A 21,602-nucleotide genomic window follows, 5' to 3' on the forward strand; every position below is an offset into this window, starting at 1 on the left:
TTAATATATGTCATTCGCAAATCATGCTGAAATATTGATAATGGATGAAATTGAACTTCACGTAAATACACATGCAGAAAAGAGCATAATAGAAGCAAATTAATATCACATAGACTTACAAATGATATCACTAGACTTACAACTAATATCAACGTTTACTCAACACATAATAAGGAACCACTTGTTAAACTTAATTTAAAGATTCCCTTGTTCTTTATTATTCAAAAAATTCAAACCTTAAACGTGTTTTAAAAGTGGTACTTTGAAGTGCTTTTAGATTTATGCTTCTATTGAATTGTCAGTTTAAATTACATTTAATAACTACGTTCGTGAGTTGAAGATGCACTTATTTACCAACTTCCTTATTTCAGATTGTCACATTCGTTCAGCATGGGGGACTACCGACATGTTGGATTTATTTTTGTTTTTGTGTATCTTAACAGATTTTACTTTTCACGTAAGTTTCGTCAATTTGTACATTAGTAATTATAAAGGAATGAACTGTTTGTCCTAAAACAATCCTATCAAGCGTGGTAAATGGTGTTTCAAACTCTGTCCGCAGTGTAGTTTTTTCATCTGTTTAATCGGGGTTAAAGAATAGAAAATTGAAATTATAAGAAATGGATTATCCACATTTATCCGTGCTAGCATCATGTAGAATACTGCTTTTTACAGTCAATGAAAGCAAGACTACTTGCATAATTCGCATGCAGAGTATGTTTCTTGAAGATCGCACTTGAAGCAAATGATACAAATCATACAAAACAATGTACATATACGATATTTGATGACTGTAAAGTTGACAGATAAGCATTCTGACAACCTGGTCGAGTTAAGATAGGATCCTGACAGCTTGGCATCTTGCCAGCGTCAATTTAGCTGTCTAGCAGTCAGACAATTTGACAACGTTGAGAAAGCCTGACAGACTGGCAGCGTGGCGTTAGCAGACTTGCAGACAGGCAACATGAATGAGCAGTTTGGCAACCTGGCAGCGTGATGGCGTACAGTTTGCAGCCTTACAAAATGACAGCCTGGCCGCGTGAAACATTAATATATTGTATGTCTTTAAACGACACCAATGCATGTACTACACAGACTTAAACAGATTTGATTTATGCGATATAAAATATGTGCTCCGCCTACGTTTGGAAACAACATTTCACTTTTTGTATAGAGTAGCATAAAGACCTGAACATGGAGTGGAAAATATCACCATTTTGGTTAGAGGAATAATTGTATTAAATGTATAACGCCATGAACACATCAAAAATATATTTTGTATTTCGTTTATTTGTTCGTCTTTTTTTAAACTTCATTTAGAGGCAACAATGTTCTTTTTAACATCGAATCATAAGATTGATGAAATGTACTTCTGGTACCTTCGTGGCAGTCTAAACAATCGACATTGCAAACAACGCATTCATACAACATTAGTAATAAAAGGATATCAAATGTCGGGTTTAAATGGTGTTAACATGAGTTTTTCGGAGTTCATAACATTTATAAGCTTGTTTTTTTTCAATATCTCATTACCCGACATTTCCCGTGATTTTGGCTTCAATATAAAAATTAAACAATGAACTAAAATATACATGTATGTTGATGGCTTTAACTAAGTTGCTCGGATATTTTTCTTGCTAATCGATGCCACAAAAATGAAATGTTGTGTTGAATTGTATGCTGGGCAGACATTTGATAATGTATACATAAAAACTGTTAAGTTATCTGTTCTATATGTACTCGTGTCGTATTAAATGTATATAATTCGAATTACTTACTTTGCCAGTCCCCTAGGCTGCACGGTGCTAAGCTGCTAGGCTTTTATGTTCACACTGCTAGGCTGCTAACTTCATGCTGCCAGGCTTCCAGCCTGCTCAATTCACGCTGCCAGGCTTTGCTGCTTACTTCACATTACCAGGCTAAGATGCTTATTTCACGCTGCTAGGCTGCTTATTTTCATGCTTACGTGGGGCGCACGTGAAAATATAACTTTATGTGATGGCGAGAGAAATAGTTTTCGATATAGCACCGAAATTAAACAACTCTTTGTGTCTGTTGTGTTACAATTTGCAGACATATATTCATTTAATTCTCCTTGATTGGCATCGCGCGAAAAACCCATATTGCAATCATTTTAGTGACATCATTTCAAATCAATACTACTTGCCAAAGTAAACGTTTCGAATCGGGTTTTATAAGCAACAAGGGCGCTTTAGTATACAAGTAAACTACACCTAAGTTTATCCCATAATGATTGACCAATTAACATTAAAAGTTATAATTCCTTTTTCTAAAGCAACATTGTTATAAATAATCTGTAAATCCAGGCCAACGAAATGTCGAACGCATAATTGCTTGGAGAAAAACATGTTTATCTAAAGTTTGGTCAAAATACATTGGAAAATGAAACTGTATCTAGGTCGATGGTAACAAAAAGGTGTAATACATATTTCTCCACAGTGTAAACCCCTTGTGATTATAAACATATTTTCTTGGCAATCTCTGCATTTATCTTAGAAATTAATTGTTTTTATCTTATATGCAAATATGCAAGAATGTCACGCATATGTTGAGTGCGTTTTACAGATGTAGCTTTCAATGAAGTAAGGTACATTATATGACCACACTTCCAGTGTGAGACTATAGCTATAGGTTCAATATAGGGTAGTACTTAACTGGCACAGATTTGCAGTGAATTTTCACCTTACGGCATTTCAATCGTACCAGGACATACGGCGACTTCGCGCCATAATTGTCAAGCAAAACTGAAGTAAATGTGCGTGGAAAGACCTTTATAAGTATAAGTTTCGGTCCTGAAACCAAACAATACGACTTTAGCATTTATGTATTTATTACTTGGATTGTACCTATATTGATCGTTTTAAATATCGAATTACCTATTTCAAGCGTAATTATTTACCCATCATGTAACTGAGGAAAACTACCCAATATTAGTTATAAAATATTTTCGAGGGTTATATTTTTTTTCAGTGAGTTTAGCCTGCAATGTCGACAGTAATGGTTTTCATCGTTTCGGGCCAGACTGTGAGCACCTTTGTCACTGCGTTGGAAACAAAATGTGTGATGGTAAAACAGGGGAGTGTGACGAGTGTGAAGGACCCTGGTTTGGACCCGCATGCCAGTACTGTAAGACATAAGCTTCACATACAGCATCAGCACTAGCAGAATAATCGTCAGCAGCATTATCATTAGTATTGTCTTTTTCGATGAAGGTGCTACTTTTATTTGGATATTTTCATGTACAAGGACGTTTAACGGGTTCATTTGGCACTATAATCATTCACTTTTACAATGGTTAAAACAAGCTGTAACTTACAATTAAAACTAGTCACTTTCTATATCTATGTGTACATTTCAGATGATATTGCATTTAAATTTTCTGACCCGAACTCAACGAGGAAAGCATACGGGTCACGGCACTTAGATAATATTTCACCACCAATGTATTCGCATCTCGCCCATGATGGAAACTATTCAACCTGTAGCTCCACAAACAACACATCTGCTGGAAGTGGAAGAAAGATCAATCCTTTCTGGAGCATTTACTTTATAAACAACACACGATTTAACGATTTTCAACTGGTGTTGTCAGACAATAAAACTCTCAAAGGTATTTTGAAATCATGAACTGTCAAAGCAATTCACATACTTATTCTGTAGTAATCTAAAAATATTCTTTTCTGACACAGCAATATAAATTTCTATTAACGTTAACACATTTATTTACTTTCCATTCAATATAACATTGTCGTCATGGCAAGTATATATCAGAGGTATTTTGAAATAATGAACTGTCAAAGTAATTCACGTACTTATTCTGTAGTAATCTAAAAATGTTAATCCGACACAGCGATATAATTTTTTATTAACCTCAACACATTTATTTACTTTCCATTCAATATAACATTGTTGTTATAGCAAAATATATTGCCCTTACATTGACAAAAAACACTAAATGTAGTGTAACCACAAAACGACGTTATGTCTCATTATGTCTGTTACTATTTACTTTCGTATAAACACTGAATCTCAAAAAATTCCCTGATTACAAGGGACATATGAATTTTATGAAACAAAATGCGCTATTTAAAAATCAAACGCACAACTAAAAAGAATAGAAAAGAGTATTTCATATTCTTCCGCATGAACCTTTGCGCGCTTTCCCATCGAAAATGAATTTCGGTAGCCTTCGTCAGATATAGTGTTTGTATACTGGAATATGTCTGAGCCTTAAGCATGGCTCGTCTTATTGAGTACCTTGTTCGTCCGAAAAAACACAAGATCTGGTTTATGCCCTTGAAAATAAAGTGTCTGTTACTCGCTAAAAACTTTTTTACCACGGCTGACTTGTAAGCAATGGCATTGTCGTAAAAGCCTGGAAAAATGCCTACTTCGAAACGTGAAAGGTCCTTTTTACCGGCCTCCATCGGTAGGATGTAGCGGGCTTAAACCGATCAGGTAATGGGTTGTCCTTCCGACACAGGCACTTTGGCCATATTCCTCTGCACGTGGACAAATACGTAACATTTTTTTCTCCTGAACTTGCTTGCTTTTTCAGTTTGTTCGAAAAATGATGTTAAGGTTTCTTCACCGGTAACAGTTTCAGAACAATGCAGTCACTCACATTCGCAATGGCAACATTGCATTGAGTTTCTAATTACTTCCATCAAATGATCCTTCTCCTCCTGTTTCAAATTGTAACGTTTCTATCTCACATTTACCTTGCAAAGCTTTACTTTATCTGTAATTATGGTGTGCATCGCCGCCAATGTAATGACACAAGTCATTGCTTTCATATTTTTTTATGCAACTCTTTCTATGTAGTCCGTCGAGCAAAGTCCCTTTCATTGAAGGTCGATATTGAAAGGGCGTTTTAACCGTTTTTGTACAACAATATAAATGTCACATGTGACAGAACAATGTGGCCTATACTTTACCTTGGTCGGGTCTATATCGATGCGATTACAATGGGAAACAATGTCCACTTTAATAAATCCCCTTTGCTTACCCAATTTAGCATTAAAAACCCAGAATTAAAATAGTATCTATGAACGTGTACTCGTATTATTCAGCGTACTTTAAAGGATATAAGATCTACATAGAAAACCTCACATCATGGGGTTACTCAGATGAGGAAAAAATCAAAGTACCGCTGACCACTAGTCGTTCCCTGTGTTACCAGCAAAACGGTAGCAAAATCGCGAATCGAACCATGGTTGTGCAGTGTGAAAATACCTTAATTGGAAACTCAGTCAGGATTGAGATGGCCAACAAAAATACACAGCTAGTTCTCTGTGATATCAAAATTAGCGCAGGTAATTAGCTCCATATCATGCATTGTGTAGTATACGCTTTAAGGTAACTAAATGTATATATAAATCCAACATGTAAGTCGATTGCCTCAATTATATATATGTGAACGTATGTTTAAGTGTGTCCTTTGCTATTGTTTGTAAATATATTTTTGTACATTAGGAAGGAACATAGCGTTTGGGAAAAGGTTAACTCTAAGCCCGAACATCATACAGACTACGTATTCATCAACAGTAGCAGTTGATGGAAACACAGACACAGCTTGCCCTCGGATTAACGTGCATGATAACCAGCCTTATTGGATACAAGTTGATCTGATGCAACAAGTAGAATTGAACTTGATTGAGATCACTAGATATCCAACAGGTACATATTTGTGCATGTATGAATAAGGAGACTATTGATATGTTTCCTTTTAAAGTAAAAATACTTAAAGGAACACTATTTGGACAAAATGTTTTCCTAACCTCAATGCACGTATAACAAATCATCAGTAGTAGCAAAACTAAGATGCTCAAATCTTACAACTTGCAGGAAAATACTTTAAACGTTTAAATCGCTAACATTGAACAGCTATTGTAAACCGAAATATGTGCGCATTACTATCAGTACTATCGTGTGACAACACTGCGGATAATAGCGCTAAATTTAAAACAGATTCCCAATAAGCGGTGATTAAGTTTGCCAGTAAATGTCTTATTTAAGAACAATATATATCGTATAGAAACAAACTAATTAAATCATCAGATTAAATCGTTTCCTTTCGATACAGTTCGTTTCAGATCTATACAATTGATTAATTAATAGTTTACACATCCTACACTTTCAAATGTAGATGGTTTCCCAGATACTGGATTTAAGATTGAAGTATACAACAATTCAACAAGTCTTTTCGAAAAGGTTTTTGATAATTCAACCGACGTTCGACCAATGACTGGAATTGTCTTGACGTCAAAAGGGCAGTATTTCAAAATACGACAAATGGCCGGAAAGCAACACTTAGATATGTGTGAAATACAAATGTTTGGATGTAAGTTAATTGTTTTAAAACATATCATGAAAGGTAACTGCGTCTTCATAAATAAGTACACATAAAATATATACTAATTTGCGTTGACCGAAAATGGAACACTCTTTCTTTCAATAAGGAATCCAACTTATTATTGTTTGATTCATATTATATAGAAACATGAAACCATTATTTATGATAAAGCTATTTTGATGCGTATATGGTATGCAAAATTTTGTGGGTGTTTTTAATTCGTGTATGCGGTGTTATACTTTTGTTTCTCTAGTTTATTGTCGTGTAGGCCATTGCCTTGTGCCTCGACCGTGTTTATGTTTAGAATTCTAGACTACTGGGCTAATCCCTGTAGTTTTCATCTTTTATTGTTTTCATTAAACTTTTTGTTTAAGTATGTCTAGCTTAGTAGGATATCAGGCTATCCTTCTACAGGAAAATACCAGAAATGAATAGACCGATTGTGTTGACGGTTTAATGACATCTTAGATAAAACATTAACCAAAGTGTATTGCTGTAAACGATTTATTGTTCCATTTTGTAAATTTTAATAATGTTTGTTTCGCTTGGAAACTGTCCTATGTAAACAACAATTGGCTTCAAAATTATATGAGAAAATATAAAGAAATTTCAATAAAGGTAATCGAAAAAAAAACGTTTTTATTCCAAATGTGTGTACACAATTTTTAATATCATGTGTGAAATTCTAAAAACAGTGTTTTTTTATTAAGATGTGTATTGAACAACGGTTATATTGTTATAAATTTTAATCAAAGCGATGTTGCTGTCTCGACCAGCATACATTTCATTATGCATATATAACCAAGTCAAATAATGCTGCATAATTATTTAATATACAGTTTAAACGTTTAGATTATTGATAACACAACTTCAATGGCTGTGGTATATGTTTGTTGTCATGGGAAAGTGTGTGGGTGTGTGTGCGTGTGTGTGTGTGTGTGTGTGTGTGTGTGTGTGTGTGTGTGTGTGTGTCATGCTAAGTGTTAGTTTGGTATTGAACCATGTACATGCACATCTAAACAAGGTTACTGGACTTTTCCCTGTCGTTTCCATTGTATTCCAGATTGTCCGGAGAACTATTGCGGATACAACTGTTCTATTCCCTGTAACTGTCGAGTCCCAGGATCTATGAAAGACAGACTGACCGGAGTTTGTACTTCCGGTTGTGCTGGCAGATCAACAGGACGAAATGGACTGTGTGACCATGGTAGGCTATTCTCGATAAACCAATTTTATTAACCCAAATCTTTCTCCGATTTATTTTAAATCTCAACCAATACTCTGTTTTACTGCCTTACACGGAATTGTGTTAGTGTCAATAGGCTGTGAAGGAATGCTGTCTTGTATGGAGCTTTCTTTTATTGTTGATAAATTGTTTATTGTCATTTACGACGTTTGTGTTGTCTTCCGTGATATGTGTCTGTTAAAATCGCGATTTTTACCATTAAGCACGAACATCAAACTACTTTTAAGCTGCTCATCTTCTTCCTGTAGTTTCAATAACATAATAATAACGATTAAACGTATTTTGGCATTCGATGCCAATCAATCAAATGCGAATTAAAGACGAGCTCTCTTGTTTTGCTGACTGTCCAATTGCCAAAAAAAGAATGTTGATGCAAATATAATTAGGATATTTTTAGTTCGTCTTTGTTGTTTAGTTTGTTATATGTTTGTTGTTTAGTCTATATGAGGTTATTTGACTTGTTTCTGTAGTTACTGTTGAATTATGCTATTAATGTGTACTTCAATTAAACAGTTTGTAGTAATACCACGTGGGGAGAGGAATGTACATATCAATGTGGCCACTGCAACAATGGAGATTCGTGCAACGTTAGCAATGGGCACTGCAAGACATGTGCACCGGGCTATAAGCCGACTCCAAAGTGTGAGGATGGTGAGTAAGAGAATGTATAATCAGAGTCAGAAGTGTAAAACAATACAATACATTTGTTGAACATATTTCAGTGGTTTAACGGATGAACAGCATCTACATCATTACTTTTAATTAAAAGCAAGTATTTAAAGAAAAACAAACAGCAACAATATTTCCTTACAGAATGTGACCTTGACAAGTATGGTTTCAACTGTTCGCGAAACTGTGGTCACTGTGGACTAGGGTTAGATTGTGACAAGGCGTCTGGATATTGTTCAGCAGGGTGTGATGCTGGATGGAACGGTACACTTTGTGACCAAGGTAATTCAGTTTATAATTAATTATTTGTTTATGCCTAGAGATGTGTATAAATAAAAAACACCGATTTTGTATACAATTTGAATGTATTGTTTGCAGAAGAATTGGTTAAAGTGACACTCGTTTTTAGATTCAATACATACACATGTATAATAAACGTGAATTTTGAGTGACCATTTTGTGTAACACATATCTACCATAAATGGTTGTAAAGTAGCGTTCATATTTTGATATTGAAACTAAAACATGTTTCGCATTTCAACGAAGAATGTGAAAATGGAACGTACGGCTCGAATTGCTTAGAAACGTGCGGAAACTGCGTTGCGGGGTGTAAAAAGAGAACAGGCACTTGCTTGGGCGGATGTTTATCTGGTTTTAAAGGCGAAACCTGTAAAGACATTGGTACGTTGCTTAATTTAATTTGGTGACAAATTATAATATATGCATTATTAGAACTTTGCCAGAATCGAACAGCAAAACAAAATACAATGAACTGGTACGTATTATAAATAATTGTTTTATATCCTAAATTACTGAAATCGTATTCTATCTACTGGTAAATCGAACATATACCATAAACCAACAAATATAGCATTCATAATAAATTGTTCGAATGTGTGTTTCTTCTTCAGCGTCTTCATCTGGGTCCGTTATTGCTGGAAGCGTTGTGGTTGTTATTGTTATCGCTGTCGGCATTGTCATCTCGGTTATATTCATAAGACGAAGGAAGGCCAAACCAATAAAACGGTACACACTTACTTATTGATTTAGCTAGTGTTTCCTTTACTTGTAGTCTTAAAGTTCTTTCAATAACATTTCTGAGAATGCATGAAATGTAAATCGCTGTTATGGTCTCATGATGTGTTTGTATTTTGTGATATTTCCAGACGTACAGCAAAATCGACTTATGCAAATGGAACTGAAGATGACCAATCTGGTATAAACATGGTTGGGGAAAACAATGTTTACATCAACACCACTGCTGTTCAACAGACGAGCACTGCACAAGGTATACGCATGTTTTATGACGTAAATGTATCTACGTTTCGACCATTTACGCTAAATATGTAGCTTGTGAAATTTACAAACAGTCATGCATTTACTTGTACATATTGCTCAAGTCAATGTTATGCATAGAGTGAACTTTGGAAAAGGCTACAATTATACAATGTGCAAGGTCATCATGAAACATGGGCATTCTATTGTTACGCCTGTTTGTTTCTTCATACAATCTCACCCTGTATAAATACAATGGACTACAAGGACAAGTTCAGTAGTCAAATATTCCAATATAAATCCTGTTAAAAGGCACAAAGTACGGGCGCAAACGACAATGAACTAGAGATACAAACGTATTTACACCGCATACTCAAGTACCATCACCACAAACAGACTCGTATCAAAATAGCTTCATCGAAGGTCTTTGTTTTATTTCAGACATCGGCGAGGCAACAGTTATTGCCTCTGGTGCTTTTAACATAACAGAATGTGATGAACCGAGTGTGTATTACAATACAGAACCTTTCAAAAGAAAGGCGTCGTTCCACTCGATCAATCCCATCGCTGTCCGTGAACTTGAGGGGTATTTAAAAGTACACTACAATGATATTGATTTCTTCGAAAGAAAGTTTCAGGTATAGTTTTCTTTGTGAAACATTTATTGCTCATACTCGATTTACTACATTAATGTTCTAAAGAGTTTAAAGATACATGTTTGTTGTTGTATTAGATTGCAATACATTTAGCAAAAAAGTAATTTTACCTACAATATGCTTAAAAGGATATTAGATAACAGTTGTAGTTTCTTTAAAAAGCATGCAAAATAACATAATGAAGGATAATTCTTCAGTTTTTGATTGCGATATATTTTATTGAGTGAATGTAATATTTACATTTAGCTTTCATGAGGTGAAAAATATTGATATCGTACATTATAAAAACAATGATAACGTGCATATACACGAGGATAAATGAATAGTCTGTATTTTACGGATGGATATGGAAAGGGAAAATGAAAGGCATACATAATTACCAAATAAAACAGTGAAAATACAGTACAGTTGTATTTCATTTCTACCAACCGTCCAATATTTTAAAATTGGCCGTTTTTGTTAAAATAAGGACAGTCAGTTGAAAAAACGTTACACAATACTATAGCCTACATAGAGAATAAAAAAAACAATGAATGACTATACAACAATGTTTCAAATATCGTGATACAAACCGAATGTGTTCTGGGGCGAAGCTAAACGATTTGTTAAAATCCATTTTACACAAATGCGGTCATTCGTAGAGTTACACAGTAGTTGAAATAAAACATAATCACCTCTGTCAATTTGTGATACTGGTTGTATTTTCAAAAGCAGTTAAAAGGTTGCTTATATGTTTGCCTTTAACCCATGTAACAGTTACAATACAGCTACATGTCCAATATGTTGTTATATTGATGGCTACTTAAATCTTACAGAAAATACAACTGTAGCTATATATTGGGAGACGTAACATTTATAACCTCCAACGTTTCAGTTATACACGTGGACCTATTTTGAATTAAACTGTTTGTATAATGTTGCCAGTAGCATCCATTGTCACCCACGAATGTTTTTGTCTTCGTCACATACAAAGCCGAATGAACACTACCGGCCACTACAGTTATATGTGCCTGGCTTCAACACAGTTGTTAGGTTCAACATAACATGTATAAATAATCATTTTTGAATATTTTAAAAGATATCCGCAAAAATACTACACATGGGTTTACAACTTCTTTTGATAGAAACGCATAACTATAATTTGATCTTGTATTGCCTAAGTTAATGTTTCGTTTCCCCCTTAATTACAATTATACGGATACAATCAGTTTCAGTTTGAAAAAAAGGCAATAGGTTCATTACAAACTTTTATTATCTTGAATTGACAGTAAACAAATATTGATAATTATATTAAACAAAATCAAGTTGAGTTATTGTTTTCATATATGTGTACAAACAAAAATCAGCAACTATCATATTTTTAAAACATAAACTGTTTATTTCGGTAACAATTGTTGTTTTACATCGGTAAACAAATATATTTTGAAATGTATGCCGTTTAATAAAAAAAACGGCTTTTTGTCTTGGCCACCTTTCTGTTAATGTCCAATTAGCTAAAAGAGAAGCCATTAAATTCACATCCTAAACGCTGTGTTTTCTGAGTGCCACCAGCTATCCTTTTTCTGTCCCTTTTCATTGTGTAATACTGGACAATTTCGGCATTTCACCCGCACACAACATGTTTGCATATTTTTTTGATTACTTTTGAACAATCAATGCTATCGGAATGACGTCCTTGACGTAAAGCTGATTTCCGGGCGTTTGTTTTGTCCTAGCGTAACAATTGGAATGAAATCTCGGTCTGTTACGCACACATGTTTGTTTATTGCAATACAAGTTATGCCGGTGATTCATCTTCTAAGGTATGTCAGCCTCTCCACCATTGAAAACACATGAACATCAAGAATATAATTATCTCTTGTAGGAAATCCCATCTGGCCTTCAGTTCCCTACAACAGCAGCAAAACGATCCGAAAATATTGGCAAAAACCGATATAAGGGATTATATGCATGTAGGTTGACATGTTTACTCTTCCACTATTTATAATCAAAAAGATTTACAAATGTATATTTATAGCTCACAAAGTATCTTCTATGAGTAATGTGGCTACATGTTTTGTATACAAATGATTAATTATTAATATGATAAACTGAATTATGGGAATATATATAATTACGTAGCATGATACAGATTACATATTAATAGGTATTACATAATTATATCTGTTAACTTTAAAAATGTTATGTAAAACATTGTTACAGACGACCACTCCAGAGTTGTCCTACAAACTGAGACGAGCTACATCAATGCCTGCTTTATAAAAGTAAGGTTCTGATGTGAACGAAAATTGCTAGTAACTAATTTTTATATAAAGTTCTTTGTTTTAGAAAATAGAATACGACGTTTTTAAAATATGTAATGTTTATAAAAGTATGACACAAAGTTAGAATAGGCTTGAGTTTAGGCCGGGGTTTTATATTTATATATATAAGGTAGCACCGTATCTAAATAGTTTTATTATTTCCACCGCTCGTTCCTCCAAAGTTAGAATTAATGTTAAATAACCCATATCTCGGAACCAACTAGTGAACCGTTTATCATTACTCTGATAGGACGTATACTAAATGCGCGGGGAACAGAACAGGTACTCGTAACCATTGTAACGTCCTATTGAGGCACTTTTCTATTCTCGCAATAACTGCAACTATATTGAAAAGTTATTCACAAATTTGTTCCGATGTTTATGTTTTTTTATTAAAATCAAACCGTTGAGAAATTTAGGCGTGTATATTGTGAATTGTTTGCAGCATGCTTTTGGTTTCTCGTGGAATATGAGATGCGCTTATTTTTGGCATCAGATCCAATGATTTCAAAGAGTAATGGCCATTTTAACTTTTAATCACACCAATATGTTTCATTACTCTGCTTTTTTCTTCAGTCCCAATTTATCTCCGTCAGGGAATTCGACATTTTTTCAAAGTAACCATCAAAAATGTTTTCTGAATATGTCTATTTACATTAATATTAAAAGACAGCCCTTGACAGTGATATATTTCAAAACAATTCAACCAAATTTTCCTAAAATCTATCACGGGCCTGAGTTTCGTATGGTATAACTAAATTAAAAGATTTAAATTAATGTTTTGTTCCCTACCATGGTTGATCATATACACACACTATTGTGAATTTCAACAAGTATATCATTTATGATGAATAACAATTAGCAGTTGAATTCTGTGTTCAGGTCATTATTTTCAGTCTATTAAAGGATCTTAATTCATGCATTTGAATATTTGCGGTATTTTCTCAAACTTAGTACAGCCGTTGAACAGACTGACACAAGTCAGACGTAATTTGTCTTCATGATTGAAGAATGTCTAAAACGTCCAAAAGAAGGTCGAGGAAAACCCCGTTTTGTGTCTTTTATTTTTTCCTTCAGGACCTTTTAACCTTATTTCCTCCCCCATAACAATTGCTTTCAAATAAACTCTCGAAAATTTAAAAAGCATTCTGGACTAAATGCGTATGATTTATATTTATATGTGTAGTTTAGTTGCACAGTAATTATTCTCTATGTACAACTGCCGTTCCATTTTGTTTCAGGGATTTCAAAAGACAATTTCCTATGTTGCGTCTCAGGGTATGTACTTATTTGACGAATAAAAAAAAGATCTAACAGGAGCAGAGCTTTGTGCTGCAACACACATCTTGAGATGTGTTTCTTTTTCACTGAAACTAGGAACCTTACTAAAAATTTCTGAAAACCAGAACGTATGACTTGCTAAAATGTGCTTAATTTCTCTAGCAAAATGTGTATCAAGTTATTTAAAAGTCTTGAGCGTTTGTTTTCTTGTTGTGGCCAATGTTTAAGTGGTTTTACTACGACGAAGACTATTTCGTGACAAAATACCTTGACCGTTTTTTTCTAAACACAGACGAGCTTAACACGAATACTGGAGGCTGTAAATGTAAACCTTACCATTGAAGCCATGTTAATATTACAAAGAACTCAGAAACGATGTGATTATTGCGTTTATATCGCTTTTAAAGGTCCTATGGAATCCAACATGGAGGATTTTTGGCAGATGATTTGGGAACAAAACATACAAACGGTTGTTATGGTAACCAATCTGGTGGAGGAAACAAAGGTTTGAATCTCTCATCCAAACATAACACATATCGGTGATAATAAACATTTAGTTTTAACAGTATTTGTTTCAAATTTACATATACAATGTTTTTAACAACAATACAAAAAATAAGGATTGAAAACATAGTAAACATTTGAAAACATAATGTAATCTAAAATCATACTTAAATGTGAATACATGTTCGCATTTGAACATGTTGTAATTTGCCTTTTTTCTATACATATTTGTTCGACTTTAGATGAAATGTCTACAGTACTGGGGCGAAGGACTCAAACATAAGACGGCTTATGGCAATTTTGAAGTTACTTTGATGAAGGAGGAAGTGTTTGCTGATTTCTGTATAAGAACAGTTGGATTTCACAGAACGGTATAGCGTTATATGATTACAATATGACCTGTTTAACACATTTACTATTATATACAAACAAGTATGTTTCGTTTTTGCATTTGATGTTAAAAGACGGAAGGCATTTCTTAGGTCAATTTGCTAATGACGTTTGACCTTGGTAAATGTCAGTGATGTAAAAAGTCGACGTTGAACTATTTTTAAATACTTTACATAATCCTATAGATATGAATATTTCAGACACATCCATCGGAACGTCGTAAATTGACACAGTTTCACTACACATCCTGGCCGGACAAAGATGTGCCACAAAGTCCTATAAGCCTTATACACTTCTGGAGAAAAGTCAAACTTCGTGGTGGCCAAAGGAAACATCCGTGGCTTGTGCATTGCAGGTCCATAGCATTGCTAACATTATTTACAAAACATGCAAACATTTTTATCATTACAAAATATATCTAAATTATTTTGTACGCTTCATTATAGAAACCGTAATGCATTTAATGCATTTTCAAAACGCTATTTTTAAATACACGTTAAAGTTTAATGACGGATGTAGTAACATTTATCGACTTCCGGTAATTTGTGATGTTGTATTTTTTATGTGAGACGCATGAAGCTTGAAGTATGAGTTTTTTTGGTTGTTTATGCTCTTTTTAAAGACGTATAAATGTATATTCAAACAAATTCCTATTGTGTTTGTTAGTGCGGGGATTGGCAGAACGGGGACATTCATAGCCATGGATTATCTCTACGACCAGGGAAGAGCGACAGAAGTTGTTGATATTGCACAGTGTGTCACAGATTTGAGAGAGGACAGAGTTAACATGGTGCAAACAGTGGTAAGAGGCTTGTAGTGTTAAGTTACCATGTTTGTATGTGGCGTGGTTGGTTTGTCGGTTTGTCGGAAGGGCGGTATGTTGTAAAACTTACGGAGCGACCTTCTTCTATAGTGTTGGATGCATTGTTCTGAAGCTAGGTACAAATACCACACATGACGTGTACGAGTTTCTTAACAAATAATTCGCCAATTAGGGCCATTCGGTTAAGTTTTATGGAACTTTATAGATATATGAAGGTTTGTGTAGCATATTCCTTACACAGCTTAAAAGGGATCCTAATAAAATTTGATACACATGATCACTTTATGGTTTACTAGTGCTTAGCACTTGTTTACAATTGCAGCAAATCATTTACGGGTTATTTGCACATGACTCTTGGTTTCTTAAGTTTCTTAATCAGACGTTTTACACTGTTTAAAAGAGGTCGTTCTTAAACCAAATTGATACACATGAACACAATAAAATTTTCTAGTGACAAACATATATTTTGCTAGTTGCAAGCTCTTGAACACTTGACTGTTCAAGCGTTAACTTCAGCGCGAACTGCTCCCATAGTCATACATGAATTATTCTCATATTTGGTAAAGATTGTCGTTGTTTTACAATAATAGCTTTAACTTTAACTTAAAACTTAACTTTGACTTATATTATTTGAAATGTTTTGAGTCAGGGCGGCGTGCGGAGGTAGTCATTGCTCTTGTGATAGCTCTGTTTGTTTCAGTATCATCATAACGAATTATTAAGTGAACCATGTGCAAAACAAGAACAACATACTCAAAGTATTTATTAAAACGTACGTAACAATTCTACTCTTCATTCATATTTAAGGGCCAGTACCGGCTCCTTCATCGTCTGATGTTGGAATTATTCGTACTCCCATTTGAACCAGTACGAAACGAGCTCTTTGACAATACCTTTAGAGAGATGTCACGTGTGGCACACAAATCAAAGTCTAGAAAATCCAGATTACGTCTTCAATACGAGGTTAAATCTATGGATTCTCTCTTTCCGTTTTCGACTGAAAAAAGTTGACTCAAAAAAAGCTGATCACACTTTAAAAATGCATTATTTATAAGCAAATTATAAATCAAGGTAAACGACGTGTATGAAATATTTCTCTTAGCTTTAAATTAATATATGATGCGTAAACACCGTATGTACATGTATACAGATATACATGACATATTTTAACAACAATTACATTTTGAATAATGAACATTAATCTAATTTTCGACAAATTATCAATAAATAAATATATGGTTTTGTCAGGACTTAGACAAAGGCCTTGAGATGGATAGTGTTGATGACGACATTGCTTGCACAAATGCACTTTTACCTGACAATTACAGCAAAAACAGATTTGACCATATACTTTCAGGTACGTCATATACCTTACAAAAATTAATCTGTATTATATATATTGAGATAAAAACTTTACTTTGTAAATTATGTGCGTTTTTGTTTGTGTGTATGTTTGTTTGTAAAATTGAACGTTTGTTTGTTTTTCAATTATGTGCCACTATAAAAGACCATAAATGGGGCAGCTAGGCCTGTCTAATAATTAATAACATAAGTAGTAGTCATAAACGGTGAAAAGAAATTGATGATTATACTTATATACATAACATGGTCTGCAAGACTGTTTCACCCGTTGCCGAATAAATCTCAAAAACAAATCATAACATACACCAATTGCCTACAACAACTTGAATGATCATTTATTTTCGAGACAATCGTGCTTAAATTGTTACACTGATGTTAAGTTATTGGGCAGGGGTGAAAACCTTCATATCATTCGTTGATACAGTGTTCTATTGTTCGGGATTATTGGTTGGTTCCTGGTAGAAAATTAAATGCTATGTGTAAATGTTCTAGGAATGTTTTAGTTAGTTATAAATATTGCAGCGGATGAATATCGCCCCTTCCTGCGCAGCCAAGGTAAGGGGAGAAACAACTACATTAACGCAGTCTTTATGCCGGTAAGTGACTTGCATTGAAATAGATATCCAGTTTACACAGTAATACATATATACATTTGTCAATGACCAAGTAAGATAAAAGATGTTATTTGCCGCTTACGTAGAAACGAGCTTACATTATACAGCGGTTGCTAGATAAAGGAATATGAACAATACTTAAATCAAGAGAAAGGGATAGGTTTAAGTATGAATTTAATGTGGAAAGCTTGCAAGTAACATACTGATTAATTCTCACAATTTCCTATTTTATTTCCGGTAGAGCTACACCAACCCAAAGGGGTTCATCATTAGCCAGTTGCCTCTTCCAAGTACAGCTGTCGACGTATGCAGACTCATTATAGACGAGGAAATCAATCTTGTTGTTCAATTTGATGATAGTGGGAAAGAAGAGGTAAAGACTATATTTTACTTAAGTAGAAATCTAATTGCACTGATGACGAAAATATACTGAACAAAACTGTAAACGTACCAGATAATGCTAAATTGAAAATATAGTTATCTACCTTATTTTGGATTGAAGTATTGTTGTTGTTTTTTAATGAACTAGCAGTTACTAAGAAATATGGTATTTAAAAATGCAGTTGGTTGTAAAGGCATACAAAAGAGCGTTTTTGAAAGGTCAAAGTAAACCTTAAATGTTTATTTGCTGCAAAATGATCTATTCGACCCATATTTTGAAATATACAGAACATAAGCACAGATTCACCCTACGTATGTTTAACCTTCTAATAATCCAAATAATGAGTAGTTGTTCTCGGGGTTTCACACTTTTTTCTGATAAATGCAACACATGTACTCATTTTTAAAGTATGGCAATAGCGCAGACAATATTTAGAGGGCTGAGTGATAGGCATTTGGTTTAGTATATTCACGATGTTGTTGCAGCTGACTTATGTTTTTGTGCGTCATTAAGAAGAGCATGCGAATGTTTATATGTGTTTTTAAATATTTTAAAACTACCCTTTCAGATTGGACGTTTCTTGCCTGAAAATGAAGAAAAAATGAAAATAGACGCGTTTGAAGTTAGACGAGTACGAACGTATTCAGGGCAAGATTGTCAAATACAGACAGTCTGTCTAAAACTGAATCATAGGGTAAATAGTTCTTATAACTTATGCGCAAATACATTTGTTTGCATAGTGCATTAAAGTTATAACACTTTTAAAATGTTCTACATTGTTTTTACAGACACGCACATTCAAACACATTCTGTTCAAGAAATGGACTAGAAATCGATTGGTTCCCCCAGACAGCAGCTCCTTGTTGAATCTTGTAAAAGAGGTTGAGGGACAGCAGTCTCCAGAAGATGATTGGGATTCTCCTATTCTTGTGCTTTGTTTGTAAGTTGGATCTACATAGTTTACAATTTATTTGATGTATCAATTCATTACCTTCTTAACATTTACACGATATTAAGAAAAACATGTTTTAAATCGTGTTATATTCAGTCATTGTCTTATGTTTACCGAAAGCCTTGTGAAGACAAAAGTGAATATATTTTCTCATATCTTTAGACTAAAAAATCAAATTACGAAGCGTAGATTGCTCAGGTCAATGTTAAACTTTCTTTTATGAATAACTAACTTATTTTAAATTATCACTTTTTGTAATTACGTTTGAAATGTATTCGTGCGGCTTTATGTGTCTCGTTGAATGTATGTTGGGATATGATCATTGTGCCTGTAGAAAAACTCTTTGACAAAGGATTGGACTGCTGGTGCCTTCGCGCCCGTAGATTCCATTGTATAATTAACTTACACTATAGGAACGGAGCTGAGAGGAGTGGTCTGTTTGTGGTGCTGATGAACATCTTGGAGAGATGTCGAGTGGAAGGCGAAGTATCCATTCCGCAGGTCATCAGATATCTTCGGTCACGGAGAAAGCAGATTGTCCCGAACTTGGTAAGTACGTTTTGAGTGTAGTGTTCGTCTATTGTACTGATGAAGGTCTTGGACAGATGTTGAGTGGATGGTGAAGTATCCATTCATTAGGTCATGAGACATATTCGGTCACGGATCAAATCAATTGTCCGATTCTTTGTTAGAACGATTTGATGCATCGGTAACGCCTCGTTTTGGTGAATAATGTCCTGCAGGCATCCCAGGTCACGGATACAGCAGTTTTCTTCACAACCTTGTAAGTACGAGTAAATTATGTCTGTAATGTCTCATTTGATGAAGGATTGACTGCAGACATCTCAAATCACGGAGTCACTAGAACATTCCTAACTTTGTAAGTTCGTTTGGAGAAAAGTGTTCATCTTATGTAAAGATGAACGTTCTGGCATGTCAAAGATGTCAAATAGACGGCATGGTATGTTGTGCGCCTTAAAAGGTTAGTCAAATTCTCTGATCATCAGGAACCAGCAAATAATTAACTTTGGATAAACGTTGTGATAGCGTCAAAAACTGACTTTGAATAAACGTTGTAAATTGATTGAGAATGATTTTTTAAGTCAGACCCCGACATTGTTCCAACGTCGTGATAACGACCAACATCCAACGTATAACCATGCATACGACACAGGAATCAATATGTACAGGATTTACGTACTTTCATTATAAAACAAACACCTCGGATTATGTACTGGTTTTATTTTCACAACAAATCTATACAGATACTGAAACTGTTAAATTACAGCATTGAATTGATAAAAGCACATCCAAGTAAATGACACAGGGCAAATTTATACCATATAAATGCATACATCTAAGCTAAGCACTTTTAAAGTTTAATTATCTCATTTGAAAAAAAAATGTATTATGCAGGCAATACAATTGTTTCATTGTCCTCCAAATTACAAGCGTGCGTCTCCTCTAACTTAAAATCCATGACCTGTCGGGCACTGACTTTTGTCCATTCATAAACAGTGTGTGTATTGCCACAATGGCACACAAAATACTTAGAGGGCAGCATGACGTATGCAAACACGCAATCTGTTGAAAGCGATGCTTAATTGAACACGTGCGCCCCTCTTCTGTTATATGTTTGACTTGCCCCTGGTCAGTCACTGACTTCTTTGCCAGTTGTCCTTTCTTGAACAATATATGTATTTGCATAATGTCACAGAAAAGTAGCGAGAGAGCAGGATGGTGATCATGATGCCGATTTGAAAAAGTGAACCCCTCTTACATTAAATCACTGACATGCCCTGTTCAGTCACTGATTTCTGCCCTTTGTCATTTCAGGAGCAGTATGTGTATTGCCATAATGTCACAGCAAAGTACCTAGAGAGCAGCATGACTTATGCAAACTTGCAATCTGCCGGCAGTGATGCTTAATTAGGAAGTAGACTATAAATTCGAATGACAGTGATTGGCTTAGTGTTTACATTATATTCAGCTTAAACATCACAAGTGTGTGTGATAGCTAACTGACGTATTAAGGAACCCTTTATAAGAAAGCGTTGTATTGTATTACCGCATTGCGATAGGGATTTAAAAATGCGACTATATATTTGCTGATAAAGCGGGACTAAAGCAAGTGCCTTCGAATAGGAATCGATATGTTTTAAGAAGCTTTTGTATGCAATGTTAACCCTGGTTTTATCATGTATGATTGTAATCCACGTCGTATAATACCTCTTATGTACAAGTGTTATACTTTTCTTCAAATATACTCTAAATATATGCTGACTTTATTTTTAATTTAAGAAAAAAGCACGCTTAAACACGTTGTTGTTTTTAAATTTATTAAATTTAATTCAAATTTTTGTTATTTTGGCCAGAATATGCCAACGTTTCATCAAAACTTGTCAGCACTCGTTTAAATTAAGCACAAGTACCTGCAGTATAGTCACGTGACATGTTTGATAGTAGTGTAGTATTGTCATCTTTGAATATATGTATTTTTGTCCATATTATGTTACTAACGTAGTTCACAGTTGATGACTCCAAAGACCGGATATGATAGACATTTGCATGATACAAGCTTTAAATCACTTTTACCACATACTGCTAAAAATGTGCAATCATTCAGTCAAGAAAAATAGTTGTCCAAGAAAATAATGTGTAACAAAGTCCCTTTTCTGACATTCAGATCATATAAATATCAAACTAAATCCCATAATCAGTGAATATCAATACAATTATGTTTTATAGGTCAAGGTCAGTAGAATAAAT

General features: G+C 34.3%; 1 protein-coding gene across 1 annotated transcript; it reads left to right on the forward strand.

The window, feature by feature from the left end:
• Nucleotides 1–341: 341 nt before the first annotated feature.
• On the forward strand, nt 342–21,110 carry LOC128228451 (receptor-type tyrosine-protein phosphatase T-like). Its single transcript, XM_052939767.1, has 28 exons — nt 342–457; nt 2,992–3,147; nt 3,380–3,631; nt 5,094–5,336; nt 5,497–5,700; nt 6,170–6,364; nt 7,440–7,583; nt 8,136–8,273; nt 8,436–8,573; nt 8,838–8,972; nt 9,203–9,317; nt 9,458–9,579; nt 10,008–10,204; nt 12,087–12,174; nt 12,425–12,486; nt 13,767–13,803; nt 14,214–14,311; nt 14,553–14,681; nt 14,901–15,055; nt 15,367–15,502; nt 16,331–16,486; nt 16,772–16,880; nt 17,408–17,481; nt 17,741–17,872; nt 18,450–18,575; nt 18,670–18,821; nt 19,247–19,382; nt 20,670–21,110. The coding sequence occupies exons 1-28, from the start codon at nt 391–393 to the stop codon at nt 20,760–20,762; spliced, it is 3,789 nt and encodes a 1,262-aa protein (XP_052795727.1). The 5' UTR covers nt 342–390; the 3' UTR covers nt 20,763–21,110.
• The last annotated feature ends 492 nt before the right edge of the window (nt 21,111–21,602 follow it).

Source organism: Mya arenaria, chromosome 3 (assembly GCF_026914265.1).
Source record: "Mya arenaria isolate MELC-2E11 chromosome 3, ASM2691426v1".
Lineage (NCBI taxonomy): Eukaryota > Metazoa > Mollusca > Bivalvia > Myida > Myidae > Mya > Mya arenaria.